This window comes from Hemitrygon akajei, chromosome 4 (assembly GCF_048418815.1).
Source record: "Hemitrygon akajei chromosome 4, sHemAka1.3, whole genome shotgun sequence".
Lineage (NCBI taxonomy): Eukaryota > Metazoa > Chordata > Chondrichthyes > Myliobatiformes > Dasyatidae > Hemitrygon > Hemitrygon akajei.
The window spans coordinates 153,292,560-153,314,576 of NC_133127.1; the positions used below are offsets into that span (position 1 = coordinate 153,292,560).

The following is a 22,017-nucleotide window of genomic DNA, read 5'->3' on the forward strand; positions in this document are numbered from 1 at the left end:
GGCAGCTGATTCCATGTAGATACCACCCTTTGTGTAAAAGAGTTGCCCTTCAAGTTCCTCTTAAATTTCCCCCTCTCACCATAAATGTCGATACCCTCTAGCTCTTGCTACCCCTACTCTGGGAAAAAGACTGAATACATGCACCCTATCTATACCCCACATGATTTTATGCACCTCTGTATGATCATTCTCAGTGTTCTATGCTCTAAAGAATAAAGATTTTAGCTGCCTATAACTCAGTCTCTTAAGTCCTAGCAGTACCCTTGTGTGCTCCTTCCAATTTAATAACATCTTTCCTATAGCAGGGTGACCAAAACTGCACACAACACGTGTGGCCTTATCCACACCCTGTACAACTGCACCATGACCTCCCAACTTTTCTACTCAATGCCTTGAGTTATTGAAGGCAGATATGCCAAAAGACTTCTTTTCGCCACCCTGATTACCTGTGACTCCTCTTTCAGTGAGCTATGTATTTGTACTCCAAGTCATTGTTGTGTAGAGAAGGCAAAGATATTCAGAAATATTGAAGTCATATAATAAACCAAGTTGATAGTCCCTGTCATTTGATATTTTCCATGGCATTAAGCTTGTGGCCTCAATTTTATAATCCTGATGTTTTATAATTTTTCCACTTACTCTTCTACATTTACCTCCTTAGGGAACAAACAACAAAGAATTAGTGCCGCTCTATATTGAATGCCTTAGACTCTGTGGAACCTGGTTGGCAGAAACATGTTTGGAAAGTCCTGGCACCATCATGCAGAAATATTTAGAGAAAGTAAGCGGGGTTAAATGAACAACAACTTGTGTACTGTGCTAAGCTCTTTGGGAAACAATAGGCTTTTTACTTTTATTATACAGTATATAGTATAAAGTGTCGAGCCTTGCTCTTAGTTTCCTATTATAAATACCAACATTAGTAACATGAATGTCATAAGTTATTACAATAATAAGACATCTCATTATGTTTGATGTCTCCATTTCTGAATGCAAACTCCTAAGATGTCAGTCATCCAAAGGGGCTTCTTTAACCTATTAAATGTGATGTTCAGTGAAATTATTAATCATCTTTGCAGCTTTCTCTACAAATGGACCTGACAGTTTTAAAATAGAATTTAATCATTTTGATGTCAGCTTGTGAAATAGCATGAGTGTTGGACAATTGATGTTTGTTCTTTCAGGCTGCGACTCTTAGCATTGAACATAATAGCTTAGTTCACAGTGGGAAGATAGAGGCATTCTTATCCTTGGCACGATTCTCAGATGCACAGTACCAGAGTATCGACAATTATATGAAGTCATCCGAGTTTGAAAACAAGCGTGCACTTCTCAAGAATGCGAAAACAGAAATCCATTTGATCAAGGAACATAAATTTCAGGTCAACAGGTAATCGGGTGTAAAACTTCATAATAAAAGTAATTTATGTAAATACTTAACATTATGGTACCATTTATAACCCTCCATGTTTAAACACAACATTATTGCCATTATTGTTTTTGACTATTGCATGCTCTCCAATGATGGGTCATGGTCTCTTCTACGTTACTGAATTGACTTTATTTCAATTGAATTGACTTTATTTCAATTGAATTGACTTTATTTCAATTGAATTGACTTTATTTCTTAAATCCTTCATATACATGAGGAGTAAAAATCTTTACGTTATGTCTCCATCTAAATGTGCAATGTGTAATCATAGTAATCTAATAAATAGAACAGTCAATGTAATATAGAGTACACTTAAATCAGTGTGAGTTCGTTAGTTTGATGACCTGGTGGAAGAAGCTGTCCTGGAGTGCATTGGGATGGCTTGGGTCCTGGATGATCCTACGGGCCCTTTTTACACACCTGTCCTTGTAAATGTCCTGAATCATGGAAAGTTCACAGCTACAGATGCGCTGGGCTGTCCGTACCACTCCGCAGAGTCCTGCAATTAAGAGAGGTACAGTTCCCATACCAGGCAGTGATGCAGCCAGTCAGGATGCTCTCAGTTGTGCCCCTGTAGAAAGCTCTTAGGATTTGGGGACCCATACCAAACTTCCTCAAACATCTTAGGGGAAAGAGGTGCTGTTGTGCCTTTTTCACCACACAGCTGGTTGTACAGACCACTTGAGGTCCTCAGTGATGTAGATGCCGAGGAACTTGAAGCTGTTCACCCTCTCAACCCCAGATGCATTGATGTCAATAGGGGTTAACCCATCTCCATTCCTCCTGTGATCAGTAACCAGCTCCTTTGTTTTTGCGACATTGAGGGAGAGATTGTTTTGACAACACTGTGTTAGAGACATGATTTCTTCCTTGTAGGTCACCTCATTATTGTTTGAGATAAGGCCAATCAATATAGTGTCATCGGGAAATTTAATTAGTAAATTGGAGTTGTGGGTGGCGATACAGTCATGGGTATACAGGGAGTAAAGGAGGGGACTCAGTACACAGCCTTGAAGAGCTCTTGTATTGCGAGTCAGAGAGTTGGAGGTGAGGAAACCCACTCTTACAACCTGATGGCAGTCTGACAGGAAGTCCAAGATCCAGCTGCACAGGGCTGAGGTCTCTGAGGTTCTTGTCAAGCCTGGATGGAATTATGGTGTTGAATGCTGAACTGTAGCCCAAGTACAGTATTCTCACATATTCTAAACATTTGCATTTGAACACATTGTTCCATCTTCATTTCATTACAAGGTTATTAATTTATTAAAAAGTTGAATGACATTTATAGAAATTGTACTTCCATTGGAACACAGCTGCCCATTAGTTAGTTATATTAAAATTTGTTAACTAATTCAGTGTAAACCATGCTTCCATTCTGAGTGGTATAGCAACACTATGACCACTTTGCACTACAACAGACTTTTTTCTAGTTCGTGTTCATTCTTCTGCAAATATTCATATGTGTATATGACAATAAACTAGACTTTTACTTTTTACTTTTACATTACAAAATAAATTGGAAAAGTTCCATGAACACTAATAAGTCTGATTCAATATCTATTCTAAGATGGGAGTAGAAACTGGGGTCAGTACTTGCCTAAAGCTAGTTCAGTAAAAATATGGAGACATTGAATAACACATAAGCAGTTATGATTTTCTCCATAATAGGGGCAGAGAAACCACAGTGATGTATGTTGTTGGAATTGTCTGGCATTGCTTATTCTACATGTATAATGGTTGAAACAAAATAAAGTGCCTGGAATAAAACTGATTGGTTGAAGGATAATAACATTCCTCAATAGATTTTAACGGATTCTATAAATATATTCTGTTGACTAGATATGTAGTGAAGGTTCAGCGGGAATGTGAATTAGATGAACAAGCAATGTGCGCATTGCAAGATGATCGCAAACAGTTTTTGTGTAAAGCAGTGGAGAACTACATCAACTGCTTACAGAGCGGTGAGGAACATGACATGCGAATCTTTAGACTCTGCTCCTTGTGGCTTGAAAATTCGGGTGTTCCAGAAGTGAATGAAATGATTAAGGTAATATCTGGTGATTATTATGAGTTCTAATAAGTTGTTTGAAGTTTAAAAAACTGTATTTTCAGAAAATGTAATATTTCTGTCTTCATTTCATATTTGCTCATCTTTATTTATAACTAGGTCAATCTAAATAGTTTATATCCCTCTTACCTAATTTATATCATCATATTTTCTCTTCTGAACATTATCTTTGTTGACAATACCTCACCAAAGCGGTCTCTTTATATGTTCATGTATCAGCACTGGCTGCAGGCAAAATTATTTGATGGGGGGTCAGGAGAGTAAATCATTTCTGTTTCTCACCCTTGATCCCATACCTAAACTACCCTGTTGAAGCCATTGGATACCAAACAGGATTTGGATCCTCCACAGCCAGGTTACATTTTAACTTTTTGTGTTGAATGGCTTATGTTGGGGAAACTAGATAATATTGATTTTCATTACTTGATTTTAATAAACTGGATTTCTCATATTTTTAACTGCTGTTAATGAGGGGAAGAATCATGTTATAGTATGAACCCAAGAGCTCACGTAGGCTAAAAGTCAGAAAAGAAATTGGTTAGATTTAACAATTCCTCGTAAGTCAATGGTTTAACCCATATATGTCAAACTCAAGGCCCGCGGGCCAAATCCGGCCCGCGGTGGAATTATCTTTGGCCCGCGAGATAATATCTAATTACTATTAAAGCTGGCCCCAGTAATCGAAGCGCCTATGGCATATGATATGGCTAATGCTGAGTTTATTCAGGTACCAGGTTTTCAGGGTTTTTAGTGTTTATTCAGCAGTCTTGCTCGGCAGTCTTCTTCATAAGAAACGGAATTTGTAAAGTGAAACATTTTGTAGTTATAGCAGAGACTGAGACACATGAGAACAGGCTGAAAAAACGGAGGCAATGAAAGCTGCGTTCGCACGCGTCTGACTGATCCGGCCCGCATGAAGCTGCATTTTGCTCAATCCGGCCCGTGACCTAAAATGAGTTTGACACCCCTGGTTTAACCTATTAAAAGATAGTAAATATAACTTTGGATGTAAACATTTCCTAGATATACTTGTATATTTAAAATGAAGATAAAATGCTGGAAATTCTTAGCACTTGAGACAGCAAACGTGGTGGGAGAATAGTGCATTTCAGGTTAATGACCTTTCATCAGATTGTGATCAGGAAATACTGTAGAAGTATTTAAAGTGGAGGTAAATAAACTTTTGATGGATGAGGAATAGATGGATATAGAGGAAAGGCATGGAAGAGTAGTTGAGGCCAGCATAGATCAGCCATGATCATATTAAACGACTGAGCAGGCTTGAAGGACCTGATGGGCCCACTCCTATTTTGTTGTTGTGAAAGGTCATTGATGTGAAATGTTTTCTGTTTTGTTTTAAGTTAAAGAGTTGTAATTAACCTGCATTGTACTGCCTTTATTGCTTACCTGAATATTCTGTACACAGCTGATTAATAATATAAGAAAGCTTTAAACCATTTAGGCTGAAAAACCTGCCACATGTTTCTGTTCCATACATTTTCTTATGACTTGGTCCACCTACCACTCAGTAAAGTTCACCTTCCTGGGAAGGAAATTTAATATAAGCAAGATGATCACTAAAAAAAACTTACATGCTAAAAACAAAATGCTTGTCCAAATACAGGTTTGTGTTGCAAAAAGAGCTAAAAAGAATCTTCTTTCTTTGACTATTTTAACAGAAAGGTGTAGAAAAGATTCCATCTTACAAGTTTTTACCTTTAATGTACCAGCTGGCTGCTCGAATGGGAACAAAGATGGCAGGAGGGCAAAGATTTCATGAAGTATTAAACAAGGTACTCTGGTTTTGAATGCAGATGACATAATGTGACATAATGTGGCCAAGGAATGTATGCAGGGGTGTCCAAAATCTTATCTGAGTAAGATTATTATTTCCGGCAGACCGATACATCTCTAATAAATTCATGGACACTGTTATTTAACATTATATAATAAAGCAAGGATGCCATTCTTGAGAAACCTAGTGTTGATGAGGAATATATAAAAAAGGGGAACTTTAAAGAGCACAGCACAGAAACAGGCCTTTGAACCCATTATATCTGTGCCAGCTACGATGCCAAATTAAACTAAGCTTATCTGCTTTTATGTGATTTCCTGTGTTCATATTTCTGTCTAAATGCCTCTTAATTGCCACTATTGTGTCTGCTTCCACAGCCACACTGCTAGCCTATTTCAGGCACTTACCACTCTGCAAAAAATTTTCCTACACGTCATCTTTAAACTTTTCTTCCCATCTCACCTCTGATGTCCAGAGAAAGCGATGCAAATTTGTCCAATGTTTCCTTATAGCTAATACTCTATTCTGGAGAGCATCCTTGTAAACCTCTTCTGCACCCTTTCCAAAGCCTCTACATCCTTCCAGTAATGGAGCGGTCAGAACTCGACACAGTACTCCAAATAAGATCTAACCAAAGTTTTATACATCTGTAGTGTGACTTCCTGAGTCTTATGCTCAGTACCACTACTGATGAAGGTAGGCATGCCCTACACCACCTTTACCACCTTACCCATTTGTGTTAGGACTTTCAGGGACCTGTGGATTAGGACCATAAAATCCCTCTATATATCAATGCTCCAAGGAGTCTTGTCAACCATGGTTTATTTTTAGTTTTGCTTCCCCATTTGATCTCCCAAAGTGCAACACTTCACACTTGCCCAGATTAAATCCCACCTGCTTGCCTTTCTCTGTCCATATCTTTATATCCTGCAGTGTCCGTTGACAACTTTCTAAGGCTCCATCAATTTTATGTCACCTGAAACCTTTCTAACCAACCATCTATATTTTCATCCAAGTTATTTGTATATCACAATGACGTTGAAATTTGAACCTGTCATCCATAATTACATTAGTAGATCATTGTGGAGAAAAATGATAGTTGTGATTCAGAGAAGGTCTGAAAAAGGACAGAGGAATTGCTTTTACAGAGGGCAAAGGAATAGATAATGTATTTGTTTTAGAAGAGTAATGCATAATGAGTTATTTGTAAAAGCACAAGTGTATATGTTTCCTTCATAAATAATAATGTAGTGTATGATTATAATTTTGCTTTATCACTACCTTACAGCTAATTGAAAAAACATCATTGGATCATCCTCATCATACACTGTTTGTCATTTTGGCCTTATCGAATGCAAACAAAGATGATGTTCTAGGGAAACCTGATGTACTGAAGAGAGGGAAACATATAAAAAAGGAGATGCCTCACTTGGATCAGGTTTGTTGGTAAATTAAGATGAATAATCAGAACCAAATTACCCTCCCATTGTAGGTTGCTCAACTCTTTGCAGAGTTATATGATAATACTCCAGGGCTCACTGGGCAACACGATCAATATAAGCGAGTTGGGCCGAATGGCTCATCTGTTTCCATTCTGCATGACTCTGTGACAGAACTGATAACACATCCATAAACTTCATCATGTCCAGATAGTTAGAAATGTCATTAGAAGCTGTGCTTGTGCTTTTATACAACAGTGGTTCCTCTCAGTTCTTCCTCAAAGGAAGAAAAATATAAATTTATAGGTAATTTCTGTGTCTTTGGAACATCTTATTGTTCCATTGCTATTGATTTAGTTTTCAATATAGTTATTGTTCCTTGGTAAACGCAGCAGGCAAGTTTACCCAGCATGGTACCTTTGACTGTTTGAGTGCTGATGGTTAAAGAATAATGTGTATTGTATTAATGACCAGCATATCATCTGCTTTCCTAATTTACCTGCTGCACCCCTCATATTAGCTATCAGTAACTTGCATACAAGGTCATCCAGGTATCTTTGAATATCTACATCTCCCAGTCTCTCAGTATTTTAAAAAAATCAGTATTTCTGCTTCTTTCGCTTCACATTTTTCTCCGTTTACTTCAGTTGCCACTCAGCTTATCTATATACTATTAAAGACTCTGCATCCTCAAATTTCCACTTAAATACATGTTATCCTAAAAATGTGAAAATATTGTGATTGGTGCCTCAGCTTATTTAGGTAACATTGATATTACAACTACTATTCGGAAAGCTATCCCATCAAGAGCAACACACACAAAATGCTGGAGGAACTCAGCAAGTCAGGCAGCATCTATGGAGAGGAATAAACAGTTGACATTATGGTCTGTGACCTCTCAGCTGGACTGGAAAGGAAGGGGGCAGAATCAAGAATAAGAAGGTGAGGAGAGGAAGTAGTACAAGGTGACAGGTGATAGGTGAAGCCAGGTGAAGGGAAAGGTGGGATGAAGTAAGTTGGGGGGGGGGGGGGGGAATTATAGGTGGAAGAGGAAAGGGCCTGAAGAAGAAGGGATCTGTCCCATCAAAGCTTCTTAGCTTCACCCAGTCTCACTCAATTTCTGTACCATGAATTCCTGGACTACCTACATGCTTTTCTTATTCTACCTGGTGATCACCCATTCTTTCCCTGTCTGCTTAAGCTGCTGTGTGACCACCCTCTATAGGTTATCCAAGAAGTCTTCAGCTTCACAGATGCATTGACTCCAGATGTCTGGAATGTTGCAACATTGTACATGCAAAAGGATACACATTTCACATTGTCATGCCATGCCGTCATTCACTGATTACTTTAAAGGCTTTTGATGTAGGTCTGATATCTGGTTGATTTCCACATCCCCTTCCCCCCCCCCCCCCCCCCCACTGTTAAAGTTATCTTTTACAAACAAAAGTACAATTCTGAATCATTTGAGAATATAGCAAACCTTTCAAATCATCTGAAGAGTGCTGTGTTACTTGCTTTAGGAAAGAATGGATGCTGCCAGAAATATAATAAATACAATCCAAAAATCTAAAGCTAAAATGATCAAGGACATTGAGAGATTATGTGATGCTTTAATCACACTTGCAAATATGGATGCAAGTAAATGGAAAACAGAAAGAAGTAAGTATTCATCAAGTTCCTCAGTTCATTATTTACCAGCCCATGTATGATGCAAGTTTAAAAGTATGTAAGGAAGTCAACAATATGAGAAAGGAAAATTGCTTTTCTGAAAATTCAGTATGGGTTTGAAATGTGGTTTGTCTTCCAGTCCCAATCAGGCTGGTTTTGCTTTTTTTATTGCTCCTCTCCTAAGTAATATTGGTTTTTACATATGACAGTACCACTACTGCCTTCTCCCTGGTGCTGTGAGAAAGCTAGATAGATAATATTTATATATTTCACTTCCTAAAACCATTCTTAAATTTTAGTGTGGTCTGTCAAGCTACCTGTTTAGGAGAAGGAACAGGGGAGATCCTCAGATGCTCAAATCTTTGGTGGTTAAACAAAATATTGAGAAGAATTGGCATGACACTCTTTACATCGTTATTTCATGATTCCCAATCTTTCTCAGTGGTTTACTTTAAAATTAATTAATTATTTCTGTGTGCCAATAGCTTTTTGATTTTTTTCCCAATTATAGAGGCCATTGACATTCCTGCAGCACAACCTATCACCAAAATAAAGGATCTGGATGATGTTGTTATTCCAACCATGGAAATCAAGGTAAGCTCATTAATAGTGATTCTGCCCCACAATTTGTGCAGGGTCCATGTAAGATTTCCTTTCACTCCAAGTCTCACTAAAATGGAATTATAATAAAAGATTTTTTAATTGTTTCATATTACCATATTAAATTAATAAATCACAGTTTGACTTTAAAATAGACATTAGAGGCGTAGTTCAGATTTTTCCCTGTCTTGAATCCTTTACAGCATTTCCTGCTTACTGGAAGGAATGCTTTGTTTCTTTGTACCTCTTTCAGGATATTTCATTGGACAAAATATGAGATCATTCTTTCATAGTTTGTTCAATCAGGTATGCTAAAAAAGATAACTCAATGAACAAAATGAGTGAAAGTACTGCAAAGTGTTCTGAATTACCTTTGCATCCTTATATTTGGTCTGCTCTCTAGTGAAGCTACCCTTTGGCCCCTCACTTACGGTGAGTAATCTTCTAAAGGCAATTTCCTTCACGAAGCTAGCTCAGAGCTAAAATATTGCAAAGTGCAGATTCTTTGAAATGTTAATTGCAAGCCTTGCTAAACCATAACCCCATGCTCACTGTTTATCAAAACTGCCTCTAAGATTCACAAGCCTCCAAAACTTTCCAAGACAATTTATGTTTATTGCCATTAAGATGGATGCAAATTCAACAGCAAGTCTCCTGCAAAGCTAACATTCCATTGTTGTGTTTCATGAGGACTCCAGTGTAAGAACATGGTTACAATGACTGTGGCACACATGGATTTGCTGGCTTCTGTGAAGCTCCAGGCATCTTCTGCCGGATAGTAATTAGGCATTTCTGTGTGCCTTCTCTCCCTGCCCTGAGCCACAATTGGGTACCGTCAATCAGAATGCTGAGGATTGCTGCTTTTAGTCATGCTTAAGTGGGTATCCTAAATCTTATCCTAATCTGGCAGTTACTGAAGGAAAACTGAGCTACTGTTATAATGACCTAATAGTGATGTTGAAAGAAAGATAGATATTGAAATACTGGTTAGGACACTAGAAATAATTATTTAGCTCTTCATTGAGAAAGTCCCAGTTTAACATATCATCACAAAGGCAACATTTAAAACATTGCAACACTCCCTTGATACTACTCTGTAGTATCACTCTGACATTTTTATGCTCAGTTATTTTATTCTTTTACAACATTACACAAGAGTCAAGACAAGCACTTACTGGCTAATATATGTATCTTTGAGAAAGTGACAGTGAACCGTATCATCAGAATGGTATACAGGGAGAGACAAATTACAAGATGGCCCCATTCCTCAGAATAGTTCATAACTAAACTCTGTAAGTTGGAAATGAAAAAAAAACTGTGTTAGAAAGGATCACAGAAACACCATGACAGGAGAGTGAGCAGGAGCGAAAGGACATCTGTTGGCTGGTCTCACTAACTCAGTGAGTGAGCAGGTGAGTCTGCTCTCTTTATATGGGTTGTGTGTGAGTTGGGCTTCATAACTTGAGAGGCCTGTAGTTGAAACATTTAAAGCATTTATAGCCACATTCAAACAACTTTGCAAAATGGATATTCCATCATTACTTCCTCCTTATGTTCCAACCATCATGGGGCCCATTCAACCAATTTGTTTCACATATGGATAATTAAGAAAGGACTGAGCGTTAAAGACAAAAAGGCAATGAGACCGAATACACAATATCTCAACTATAGTGCTGAAGACCTATGCTCTAGAACAGTGAAAAATTATCCAACTTTTTTCCAATAAAACAGTACATATCCAATTCAACTTGGTATTGTACAGTCAGCCTTCTGTCAAATATTAGCAACTGATGGAAGGAATTGTCAACATTGCTGTCTGGGGTCACCTACTCCCTAATAATCTGCTCACCAGTGTTCAGTTTGTGTCTTGATAGGACCACATGCCTCCATACCATATAGGCTTGATTTCCAGGGTAGGGTGAGAACGACTGTCCCTGACATCAAGATGGCATTTGACTAAAGGTGTCATCAAGACAGACTCATAATATTAAAGTCAATGGTCATCAAGGGGAAACAGTCCATTGGTTGGGTTAATATCATGGCAGAAAGGAAATGGTTGTATTTGTTGGAGGTTAATTGATCCAAGACATCATAGCATGAGTCATTAAAAGCCTAATCACGTTTGGCTGCTTTGCAAATGACCTTCCTTCTTTCATAAAGTCTGGTTGTTGAAGACTACATAATATTTAAACTTACTTGCAACTCTAGCAAAGAAGCATTCCACACCTACAAGTGGAAAAACATTTAGGCATTGACGAATAAGTAGCAGTACCATTTTTGCCAAAAAATGTTCTACAGAATGTTCTGTAATTATTTACTGAGCCTATTTTAACTGCCTCCCAGATCCATGATCTCAATTAGTGAGAAACATAAAGGAAGCAGCTTCATGAAAACACCACCATCTGTTACTGATGACACATTACTGGAGCAGCAATGTGGTACTGCCATTCACCAGAATGGTTGCAGAAATTTAGAAAGCCATCCACCGCCACTTTCTCAAGGACAATTAGTGATAGAGAAGAGATGCTTGCTAGTGATGTTTAAAACCCATAAAAATGAAGAAAATTGAATGAATCTTATTGGGAAAGTCATCAACTAGGAGTTGAAAGCATCTTGAGTGCAGCTCCATATTAATCAAATTACTTATGTGGTTTTCCAGTACTAATTCATAACTTCGTGTTGTTCTGCTTTCAGGTTGATCCATCTGGCAAGTATGAAAATCTGATAACTGTGAAATCATTCAAATCTCAGTTTCGATTAGCAGGAGGAGTGAACCTTCCAAAAATCATTGATTGTGTTGGGTCTGATGGGAAAGAGAGAAGGCAGCTAGTCAAGGTAATTTGCAGTTGAAGGAAACAAGAAATTTTATTTGTGAAATTAATTAACTTTGAACCAGCAACTCCAGCTTATGAATGCGTAAAGGCTTATTTGTTAAGTGTAAGTTAAATATGGTTTGGTAAAATTGAAACTTGTCCCAAGCTCATCTTAAGTGCATTAATTTTCAGTTTAAATACAGCAAGTTTTGAATCAAATGAGTTGCTTGCATTGGAAAAACCAGGCCAGAAATAATAGTATTTAAATGAGACACACAAAGTACTGGTGGAACACAGCAGGCCAGGCAGTATCTATAAGGAGAAGCACTGTCGATATTTCAGACCGAGACCCTTCGTCAGTCGACAGTGCTTCTCCTTATAGATGCTGCCTGGCCTGCTGTGTTCCGCCAGCATTTTGCGTGTGTTGTTTGAATTTCCAGCATCTGCAGATTTCCTCGTGTTTGGTATTTAAATGAGACTCAGTTTATGCTTAACTGGTGCACAATAGATTTGCAGGACTCTATAACTACAGATCAAGCTAAGTCCTTCTCCAGCACTGGATGACTATATCCTACTTCAGGCATTCCCACCTTGAGCCAGCCAGCCTTCCTTCAATGTCCTGAGCCCTAGAAAATCTAGTCAGCCTCTGAAAATGGCCAGTTGCAAGCAGAAAACCAATAAATTCTAAAGTGATTCTAATGTTAAAGTCAGCTAGAAGGTTTCTTGGCTTTACACAAACTTACACATAGGCCTTTGGAATGTATTGGTATTTGGTAATAATACATAAAAGTGTGCATTCTTTATAACTTCACCTAAAGCAAAACTATCCATTCATCCATTGAAATGATCAAACTGTCTTTGTTGACATAAATGCCTAATGCTGCATTAGAGTCCAACATGCCCTAGAATATGTACATGCTTGCCTGTTCAGAGGATGCAATCTCAACAGTTACTCCCCATTTTTTCCATGATTTCCAAAAACAAAAGAGGCTGAGATGTGACATGAGAAAAGTGATAAAATTATGAGAAATAGATATAGCGAGAATTTGTTTCCTATATAGAGCTGACTAAAACTAGAGAGAGGAGAATTAAAGGGGATCTGAGGGAAAGATTGTTACACACACAAAGTAGTTGGTATTTAGAATGAACTGCCATAGGAGGCAGAGACTGTAACAACATTTATAAGGCATCAGAGGAGGAACTTGAATGAAAAGACATAGAAGGGCATGGAATTGATGCAGGCAGTAGGATTCGTATAGAAAGGTATGATGATCAGCATAGATATGGTAGACTGCAAAGGCCATTTCTGTGCTATACAACTCCATGACTATATGATTTCTTAAATTTTCTTTCCTTTCAACTTTTGGGCCTTTGCAGCTTTTCTCCTCATACTCTATAGCATTAATTCTCAAATGTTGTTAGAATTAAGACTATAAGTGTTGGAAACACGTAACCATTAGGTGAAACTGTCCTTTGGCATGAGTTGCATAACTTAATCCAAAATTTCTTTGGAGATAGGAGTCAGAGGGTAATGGTAGAAGGATGTTCCGATTGGAAATCTGACAAGTGGTATACCATAAGGGTCAATGTTGAGTCCTTTCCAGTTTGTGATGTACACTCAGTAGCCACTTTATTACATACATCTATACACCAGCTCATTAATGCAGATATCTAATCAGCCAGTTAAATAGCAGCAACCCAATGCATAAAAGCATGCAGACATGGTCAACAGATTCATTTGTTGTCCAGACCAAACATGAGAATAGGGAAGCGATATCTAAGTGACTTTGACCTTGGATTGATTGTTGGTGCCAGGCAGGGTGGTTTGAGTATCTCAGAAACTGCTGATCTCCTAAGATTTTCACACGTCTAGTATTCACAGAGAATGGTGTGAAAAACAAGAAACATCCAGTTCTGTGGACAAAAATGCCTTGTTAATGAGAGAGATTAGTTGAGAATGGACAGAATAGTTCAAGCTGACAAGCAGACAACAGTAACTCAAGTAACCACGCATTACAACAGTTGTGTGCAGAAGAGCATCTCTGAATGCATAAAATGCCGAACCTTGAAATAGATGGGGCCACAGCAGCACAGGACCAACCAGGTTCCATTTCCATACCTAATAAAGTGACTACTGAGTGTATATCAATGACATGGATGTGTATGTAGGAATTATGATTAGTAAGTTTGTGGTTGATGGTGTGAGTTGTGAAGAAGGTTGTCTTAGGCTACTGCAGGATATAGATCATTTGGAAAGTTGAGCAGAAGAGTAGCTGATGGAATTTAATCCAGACTTGTATGAGCTGGTGCATTTTGGGAAGTCAAATAGGGATAAGATACATATTGTAAATGATGGGTCACGAAGGAATTTTGACGAACCCAGAGAACTAGGGCTCCAAGGGTGAATAATCCGATGAAGAGGGCATGTTTGCCTTCATAGATTGAGGCATAGAGTATAAGAGTTGCAATGTTATGTTGCAACTTCAAAACATTGATTACACTGGACAACAAATATTTTGCTTCCTAAATACTTTTGGGTGTATCTTATGGATTTTGGACTGCTGATCATGAAACTGACCATGAAATTACCCTCTCACGTGCTATTTACTTGAAATTGCCTATACATGTTATTTCAATTCATAAATCAAGTCAATTAAAATATTGCCCACAATGTAAGCCAAAAAATTAATTATCTTGTCCAGAAATGCCTGGGCATACTTAGGCAGTGCAGATGCTGCATGGCAGGACATGTTTTAGAATGGCTTTAAAAGCATCACACACTGCACTGTATTAATGTTCCTCATTGTGATTTGGGGTTTTTTAATTTGTAAAATGTATGGAAAAACTAATTAAAAAAACAGAAAAAAAGAAAAAAAAAGCATCACACACACACACATGCTCTATATGCATAACATATTGTGTGTATTCATTATAATAAAGTAACATCGTATTTTCAGGAGTATTTGTGGTAGCAAAATTTCTCACCAGTGTTTCAACAGCATGTTATATTTGTGGCAAGTGCACGCTTAAATTTCAAAGATGGAGCATGACTCTTAAGAAAGCGTATGAGCTCTGCTTTGGGTATGAAGTTGACGACTGAGACAAAGCGCCACATTTGTTGTGCAACTTGCGCTGTTGACCTTAGAGTTAAATCAGAGTTACTCAGAGGTCAGTGCAGTTCGCCAGCCCGATGATGTGGTGAGAACAGAAGGATTATATGACAGAGACTGCTACTCCTGTCTGACCACTGTGTCTGGTTTCTCTGCTAAAAACAAGGAAACCCTTGAATACCCCAATCTCCCTTCAATCATTAGACCTGTGCCGCTAGCTGACAGTCTTCCAGTACTGAAGCCACCAGAGATAAGGAGTCTAGAGGAGGAAGACGAAGATACCATGATTTACGAGCCAGGAATAGAAAACAAACTGATACTGATACAGATTTTGAACCCTTTGTGTTAAGTGAGCCTCATCTGATAACTCAATCTGAATTAAGTGACCTGGTCAGAGACACTGGGCTTGTCAAAGGCAAAAGCAGAATTACTGGGTTGAAGGCTGCAAGGATGGAATCTCCTGTCACCAGACACAAAAACTTCCTTGAGACAGATGTTTCCCAGAATAACTGATGCCAGGATTAAGGAAGGCATTTTTATTGGCCCACAAATCAAACAGGTCATCAGTGACAGGCAATTCAAAGAACATCTAGTGGGACTGGAGGAAATCGCATGGGAGGCATTCATGGTTATTATTGAAAAATTTCTTGGCAACAACAGAACACCAAACTATGTACAGCTGGTTGATAACATGCTTCAAGCATACAAAACATGAAGTGCAACATGTCATTAAAGAATAATTTTCTGCATTCCCATTTAGACTTCTTCCCTGCAAATCTTGGCACCGTCAGTGATGAGCATGGTGAAAGGTTTCACCAGGATATTGTGGTCATGGAAAAACGGTATCAGGGCAACTAGAATCCATCAAAGCTACTGATTATTGTTGAATACTTAAGTGAGAAGCCTCAGACGCTGAGTACAAGCAAAATTCATCAACAAAACACTTTTAGCTTAGTTGACTATAGCAAATGATCAACACCGTTATGCAGTTAAACACATTATATTCAATAAAAGTTAATTTCTTGCTTCCCCAAATTTCTATGTGATACAAGTAGTCTGAAATTATATTTGTGTTCAGCTTCAAGCAGTCTATCATAATCACAAATAAATTCTGAGGAAGCAACAATTTCAAAAATAAATGCTGTCCAGAGTTATGATTATGCCACACTTGGAGCATTGTATGCCTAATTACAACACTTGGGAAGGAATTGATTGGACTGGAGAAAATGCAGAATTACAATGAGTACTTACTTGATGGCCAGCTAGATAGAATGGTATAAAGAGCCTGTTTATTTGCTCTTTGACTCAATGACTATATCGGGTGATTTCCTCCATTAAAAGCACTAAAATTATATAATGCAAAATGTTATAGGATTAATTAGATACAAGAGATGGAATGATGTGTTGTAGCCTGGCAATAAAAATTGCTCCTATTTTCCCCAGGGTCGGGATGATCTGCGACAAGATGCAGTAATGCAGCAGGTTTTTCAGATGTGTAATTCACTTTTGGAAAAGAATTCAGAAACCAGAAAGCGAAAGCTAACTATTCGCACATACAAGGTAAAACTATTTTAAGTGGATATAAAGCAAGTACTTGTTTATTTAGTACCTTCAGAACATCGCAAAAGACTTTATTGATGTTGCTTGGAGAAAATATTATACAGGATACCACCATTGCTTCCCTATTCTTTTAATTAATGCCATAGGATTTTTTACATCTACCCAAGAGAGCTGAATAACCTTAATATATCTTCTGAAGATAAGTGTGGTATTTCCTCAGTCAGCACTGGAATATCATATGAGACTATTGTACTCAAATCCCAGGGATTTAAGGACACAAAAGCTGGCGTGCTGGATGATATTAAATTGTTAGTACCAATGAATGAGCCATCAGTCACCTAGGTTCCTCCCATTTCTTTTTTAAACAATATAAACTATTATAAATATAACTTGTTTTAGTAAGTGCACATTCTCTTTCTCCTTAGCCACCAAGTTACTTCCCTGAACTTTCATTGCATCCTTAAGTTTTATGTTCGCCTTACTGAATCCCTTTCAAAAATGTTCTCTGTCTGTCAGTCCTGCTTTTTTAATCACATTCTGGACTTCTCCTTTCTGACATCTTATTTTGATTATACTCCAAATAATTATTCACAACCTTTTTCTTTTTAATAAAGTGCACTTAATCGTCAATTTTCACCTCCAACACTTCTTTAGCAGTTTAGAACTTATGGTTCAATTCTTTCTTATCTGGTCATTGCCTGATCATCTACAGCAAAGGACCTCAACCTTTTTTATGCCATGGACCTTTACCATTAACTGTCCCTAGACCTGTTCTTGCTGGTTCCCCAGTGTATCAAGTTTTGAAATTTTCATTCTTGACTTCAACCTCCCCTACCCTGTTCCTCGTCCTCCCCAACTCCAAATTTCACAATCAACACAAGCTGCTAATCTCAGTAAATTCACTGCTTGCAGTCCTGCTTACTCTATTCTTTTCTGTTGTCCTCTCCCCCACCCCACCCCCACCATTCAGTTATGGGCATTCAGCTAATTAGGTGCATGCACAACTTTTTCTTGTCCTGTTTGGGTTTTGTGCAAAAGGAGAAATTAACCCCGGAGCAATTTTTTTCAGGGTTGAGATTATTTGGCTGTAAACCCTTCATTAGATTGACCATACCCTAATCATTTTCATATGGCACACCTATTGTGTAGAGGTTCATCTTTCCTTCACCATAATTTCTTATAAACTAAATGTGTACAACTTGGTATTTTTCAATGTAATTTTTTAAGCCAGCCCCCTGATAAAATACTGGAATCCTTGGCCAAAGCCTCTCCTATCCTGGAGTAAATTAATGTGCCCTTCCATTCAACTAAAGAAGGTTCCATTGTGTAGATCATGGAAGGTCTATAAAAGTAATTAGAAGCTGACGGTATTAGCACTTGCGCCAGCTAATCAGCCCAGGACATTCAATCTTCAGAAGGGGAACTGAAGCCCCTTAATTACTTGAACACATCTTACTGACATAGCCCTATGTCCATATTCATTTGATCAAGATGCAGAAAGTCTAATTTGGCTAGCATAAAACAACCAGGACTTCATTAGCAGGGTCTCCAACAGTTTTGTAGAAGCCTTCTCCAAAGCCTAGACAGCTAGCATCCATATCCCCAGATAAGGCAGCTATCAAAGCTGTGGTTTTTAATGCCTTTGATGGTGACTAATACTCAGAAACATCTCACACTATTAAAAGTAAACTGGGCAATTAACAGATGTATTTTTAGTTATTTTAAAGTAAAATTTGTTATAAACAGGTGTAATTAATTAATTTTGATTGTTTAATATTTTTTAATCTTTTTTCGAGAAAAGGAATTTGCCTTTTCCTTTCCCTCCCTGTATTCCTGGTATCTTTATTGAAATCTTAAACTTGTAAATCTGGCAGAGGCTGCAAGAGCTGTTTGCTCAATATAAATGCAGGATTGTTACCGCTGGACTCCATGCAGAGTTCAGTCATAGAGTGACTTGATATGTACAGTGTTCCCTTGTAACCAAATTAGTTAAGGACTTCAGCATTTGACTACATATATTGAAATCATTTATATCATTTCATTTGAAATCACCAATTTCCAGGCCAGTAAACTGGTCATATCCAAAAATGGCCCTCGGAATAGTAATTCTAATGCATTTATGTTTAGAGATTTAAAACAAAAAATAGTTTAATTAAATTTAAAGTGATTTGAATTTTATTTCTTTGCTGACTGATCCACCTGTAATCCTCGTGCAGTATAGTGACAAGTCATGTATCTGAATGTATTGCCTTCTTCTTGGGAAGGTCATTCCTCTTTCTCAGAGAAGTGGCATCCTTGAATGGTGTACAGGAACCATGCCCATTGGGGAATATCTGGTTGACCCAAATGAAGGAGCTCATAAGAGGTATCGACCAAAAGACTCAAGTAGCCTAGAATGCAGGAAAAAAATGTCGGTAAGTTACAACAAGTTGATGATTCTGAGAAACCTTTTATTTAAGTATTTTGCACTATTCCAACATAGTTTGGACATTTTATGGAACTGGTCATGTATCCAGGTGTATCTCTGTCTTAGGTATTTAATATTAAACTGGGTCTGTTTTCTACACATGCACAATCGGATTGCTTTTCACCAATTCCTAAAACTCTGGCACCCATATTAGCAAGGGCTTCAGAAGGAAAAGATGGGAATAAACTGACCTAACCCATCAAGATCAATGCCAGTATCAAAGTAGCTACAAAAATATGTTTAGTATAAGTAGTCCAAAAGACCATGGCTGGAAAAATCATACATTTATATACAGCACAGAAATGAATTAGTGTACCATCAGCCACTAAACAATACTCATTTTATTTAGAAATAGGAGCAGAATAGGCCCCTCCCAGGCTTTGAGCTGCACTGCCTGGCAACATCTGACAACCTCCGATCAAGTCCTAACCTAATCTCAGGACAATTTACAATGACCAATTAGCTACTAACTGGTGCGTCTTTGGACAGTGGGAGGAAACCCGAGCAACCAGAGAAAACCACGTGTTCCACAGGGAAGACGTACAGACACAACAGATACTGGGACTGAACTCCAAGCTCTGATACACTGGGGTATAATAGCACGCACTACAATGGTGCCATTCATTAGCTACTAGTGTATGATACTATGCCTGTGATACCCTATATGCAAAAATCCATAGAGAAATTAGGCAAATCATCATGTTTAATGCCACTGCTGCACATGGAGTTGAAAGTACACAAAATAAAAAAGTGTGGGCCTCAACTGGGATAGAAGGTCTTGAGGAAAGGAAGGATTTCCATTTGAGCACTTCACAAAGGGGAGGACTAAGCTGATTTACTTTCAGGTAACGATAAGAACGGATTCTTCTCCAGTACTGCAGATTTCTTGGCATTGCGCAGATGAGACCTTCTACTTTGAGGAAGTCAGTAACATAGACGGAACCGCCTCTGCCTTCATATTTCTACTGATGTACCGTGGAGGGCATTCTGACGGGTTGCATCACTGTCTGGTATAAAACATAGAATAGTACAGTACATTACAGCACAAATTCACTGGATCAGAAAACGCTGTGGAGGGTTATAAACTCAGCCAGCTCCATCATGGGCATTACCTTCCACACCATCAAGGACATCCTCACAAGGCAATGCCTCAAGAAGGCAGCGTCCATCATGAAGGATTCTCACACAGGACGTGGCCTCTTCTCAATACTACCATCAGGGAGGAGATACAAGATGCACACCCAACATTTTAGGAAGTTTCTTCTCTGCCATCAGATTTCTGAATGGTTCATGAACACTACTTCACTATTTTGCCTGCTTTTTACATTATTTATGTTTAATATTTTGTAATTTATAATAATTTTTATGTATTGCTGCTGCAAAACAACAAATTATACACATGTTAGTAATAACATACCTGTTAATTCTGACTCGAGCAAATGCCTTTTGCAATCCAGTTACCTTTATCTACCTCACTACTTCCAACAGCTGTTCCCTTGAGAAACACTGATTTAGAAGCACCAATTGTAGTCCAGCTAGTAATAAAAATCCATCTGGTTCACTTATCACCATATGGAAGAAAGTCTCTCTTTCATATCTAGTATAACCTATGTGTGTTTGCAAGCAACACAAGAAACATTATGGACACTTCTTAAATGGTTTGTTAAATGTGAGATCGGTTGGTGAATATTAAAAACAGTGATGTAGATGAAGAAAAGGAGTATGTTACAGACAGGAATCTATGTGCCTACCTTGTTAATATCACATGGTGGTAAAAATAAAAATAATCTTCAATAACTAAACATCAATAGAAGCACCAAGTGCTGGACCATAAGATGCAACTTATCATTACAGGAAGCACAGAAACTGAGTTTTGAAGGTAAATATCAAGCCTTCATGGATGTCTGTAAGAATTTCCGGCCTGTCTTCCGATATTTCTTTATGGAAAAATTTTTGGATCCAGCTGTATGGTTTGAAAAGCGGCTTGGATATACTCGAAGTGTAGCTACATCTTCAATTGGTATGTCAGTGTTTGTTATTGCATTTTAAGTTATCAAAGTGGTTTTCAGATTACTTGATTATTACACAAAATGTAATTCTGGGGGGTTTTGTGGCCTACTTCATTTAGTATTTTCAAGATGTTGTATGTGTATTCTAAGTCCAATAGTAACATTCTTGGTCACAGAGCACACCTTTGGTCAGCAGGGGTTCCTCCGGTATGTGTCACAGTTTAATTTACACTGCTGCTGCATATTAGGTTATTCAGAGAAATTAATAGTGCTGGTCGACTGCACAGCGGGCTTACTCAGTCCAGAAATGGTTAATAATGGACTTCTGTTGATGTGACAGTTTGAATCTTGGTGTAACTAGGATTCACTAGTAACTAATTGTAGGAGGGGCTCTGTTATGAAAATAAAAGAACACTGTCAGGCGGAATTGGAAAGAAATCTGAAATAAACATAGACTTGCTGAGTGCTTCCAGTATTTTCTGTTTTTATTTCTGACCCCTTGTGTTATGTTCTAGCATGGTGAACATTCACTTAATACAGGAATTGAACTGGTGGTTTGAAAAGGCTGTTAAACAAATGTAAGCTTAGATTAATGTTTTCTTAGGCAGCAAGTTGTTAATGTCTCCCTCCTAATCAGTGGCAAAATAGAATGAATTTAGAGTGTTGGAACATCTATGTGAAGAAGCTCATTGTTTAATGAGTTTGGTGTGTGGCATGAAACTCTCATACCGGCTGCAGGGTTCTCCATGTAGCTGCCATCAAACTTTCACTGTTAAAATGTGAAACAAGAATGTAGAGTCAGCATTGAAGGGACTACATGTTTATAGTTAATTCTTCAAGTACAAATTTGGGAATTAGCTTTCTGGAGAGGTGAGGTAGGGACAGATGATGCAGCAAGACATCGATGAGCAGACTGTTTAATAGAAACCTTCAGTAGGCACACCTTATATTATTATTCTCCATTTAGCTGTTCAGAATTGATCTCAGTGCTTCTAGTTCAACTGAGAGAAAAATCGAGTGAGTTCTTCCTGCTGGTTAGAATGTGTAAGTGGA

At 38.0% G+C, this 22,017-nt stretch overlaps 1 protein-coding gene across 1 annotated transcript in view; it reads left to right on the forward strand.

Annotated features, from left to right (window-relative positions):
- atm (ATM serine/threonine kinase) overlaps window positions 1–22,017 on the forward strand; it is a 183,165-nt gene that overhangs the window by 107,350 nt on the left and 53,798 nt on the right. The window contains exons 48-58 of the mRNA XM_073043637.1: window positions 662–781; window positions 1,185–1,390; window positions 3,272–3,479; window positions 5,180–5,293; window positions 6,584–6,733; window positions 8,258–8,396; window positions 8,917–8,999; window positions 11,700–11,840; window positions 16,372–16,488; window positions 18,753–18,902; window positions 20,810–20,975. Of these exons, the coding sequence (XP_072899738.1) occupies window positions 662–781; window positions 1,185–1,390; window positions 3,272–3,479; window positions 5,180–5,293; window positions 6,584–6,733; window positions 8,258–8,396; window positions 8,917–8,999; window positions 11,700–11,840; window positions 16,372–16,488; window positions 18,753–18,902; window positions 20,810–20,975 (1,594 nt within the window). The remainder of the gene's footprint in view (window positions 1–661; window positions 782–1,184; window positions 1,391–3,271; window positions 3,480–5,179; window positions 5,294–6,583; window positions 6,734–8,257; window positions 8,397–8,916; window positions 9,000–11,699; window positions 11,841–16,371; window positions 16,489–18,752; window positions 18,903–20,809; window positions 20,976–22,017) is intronic.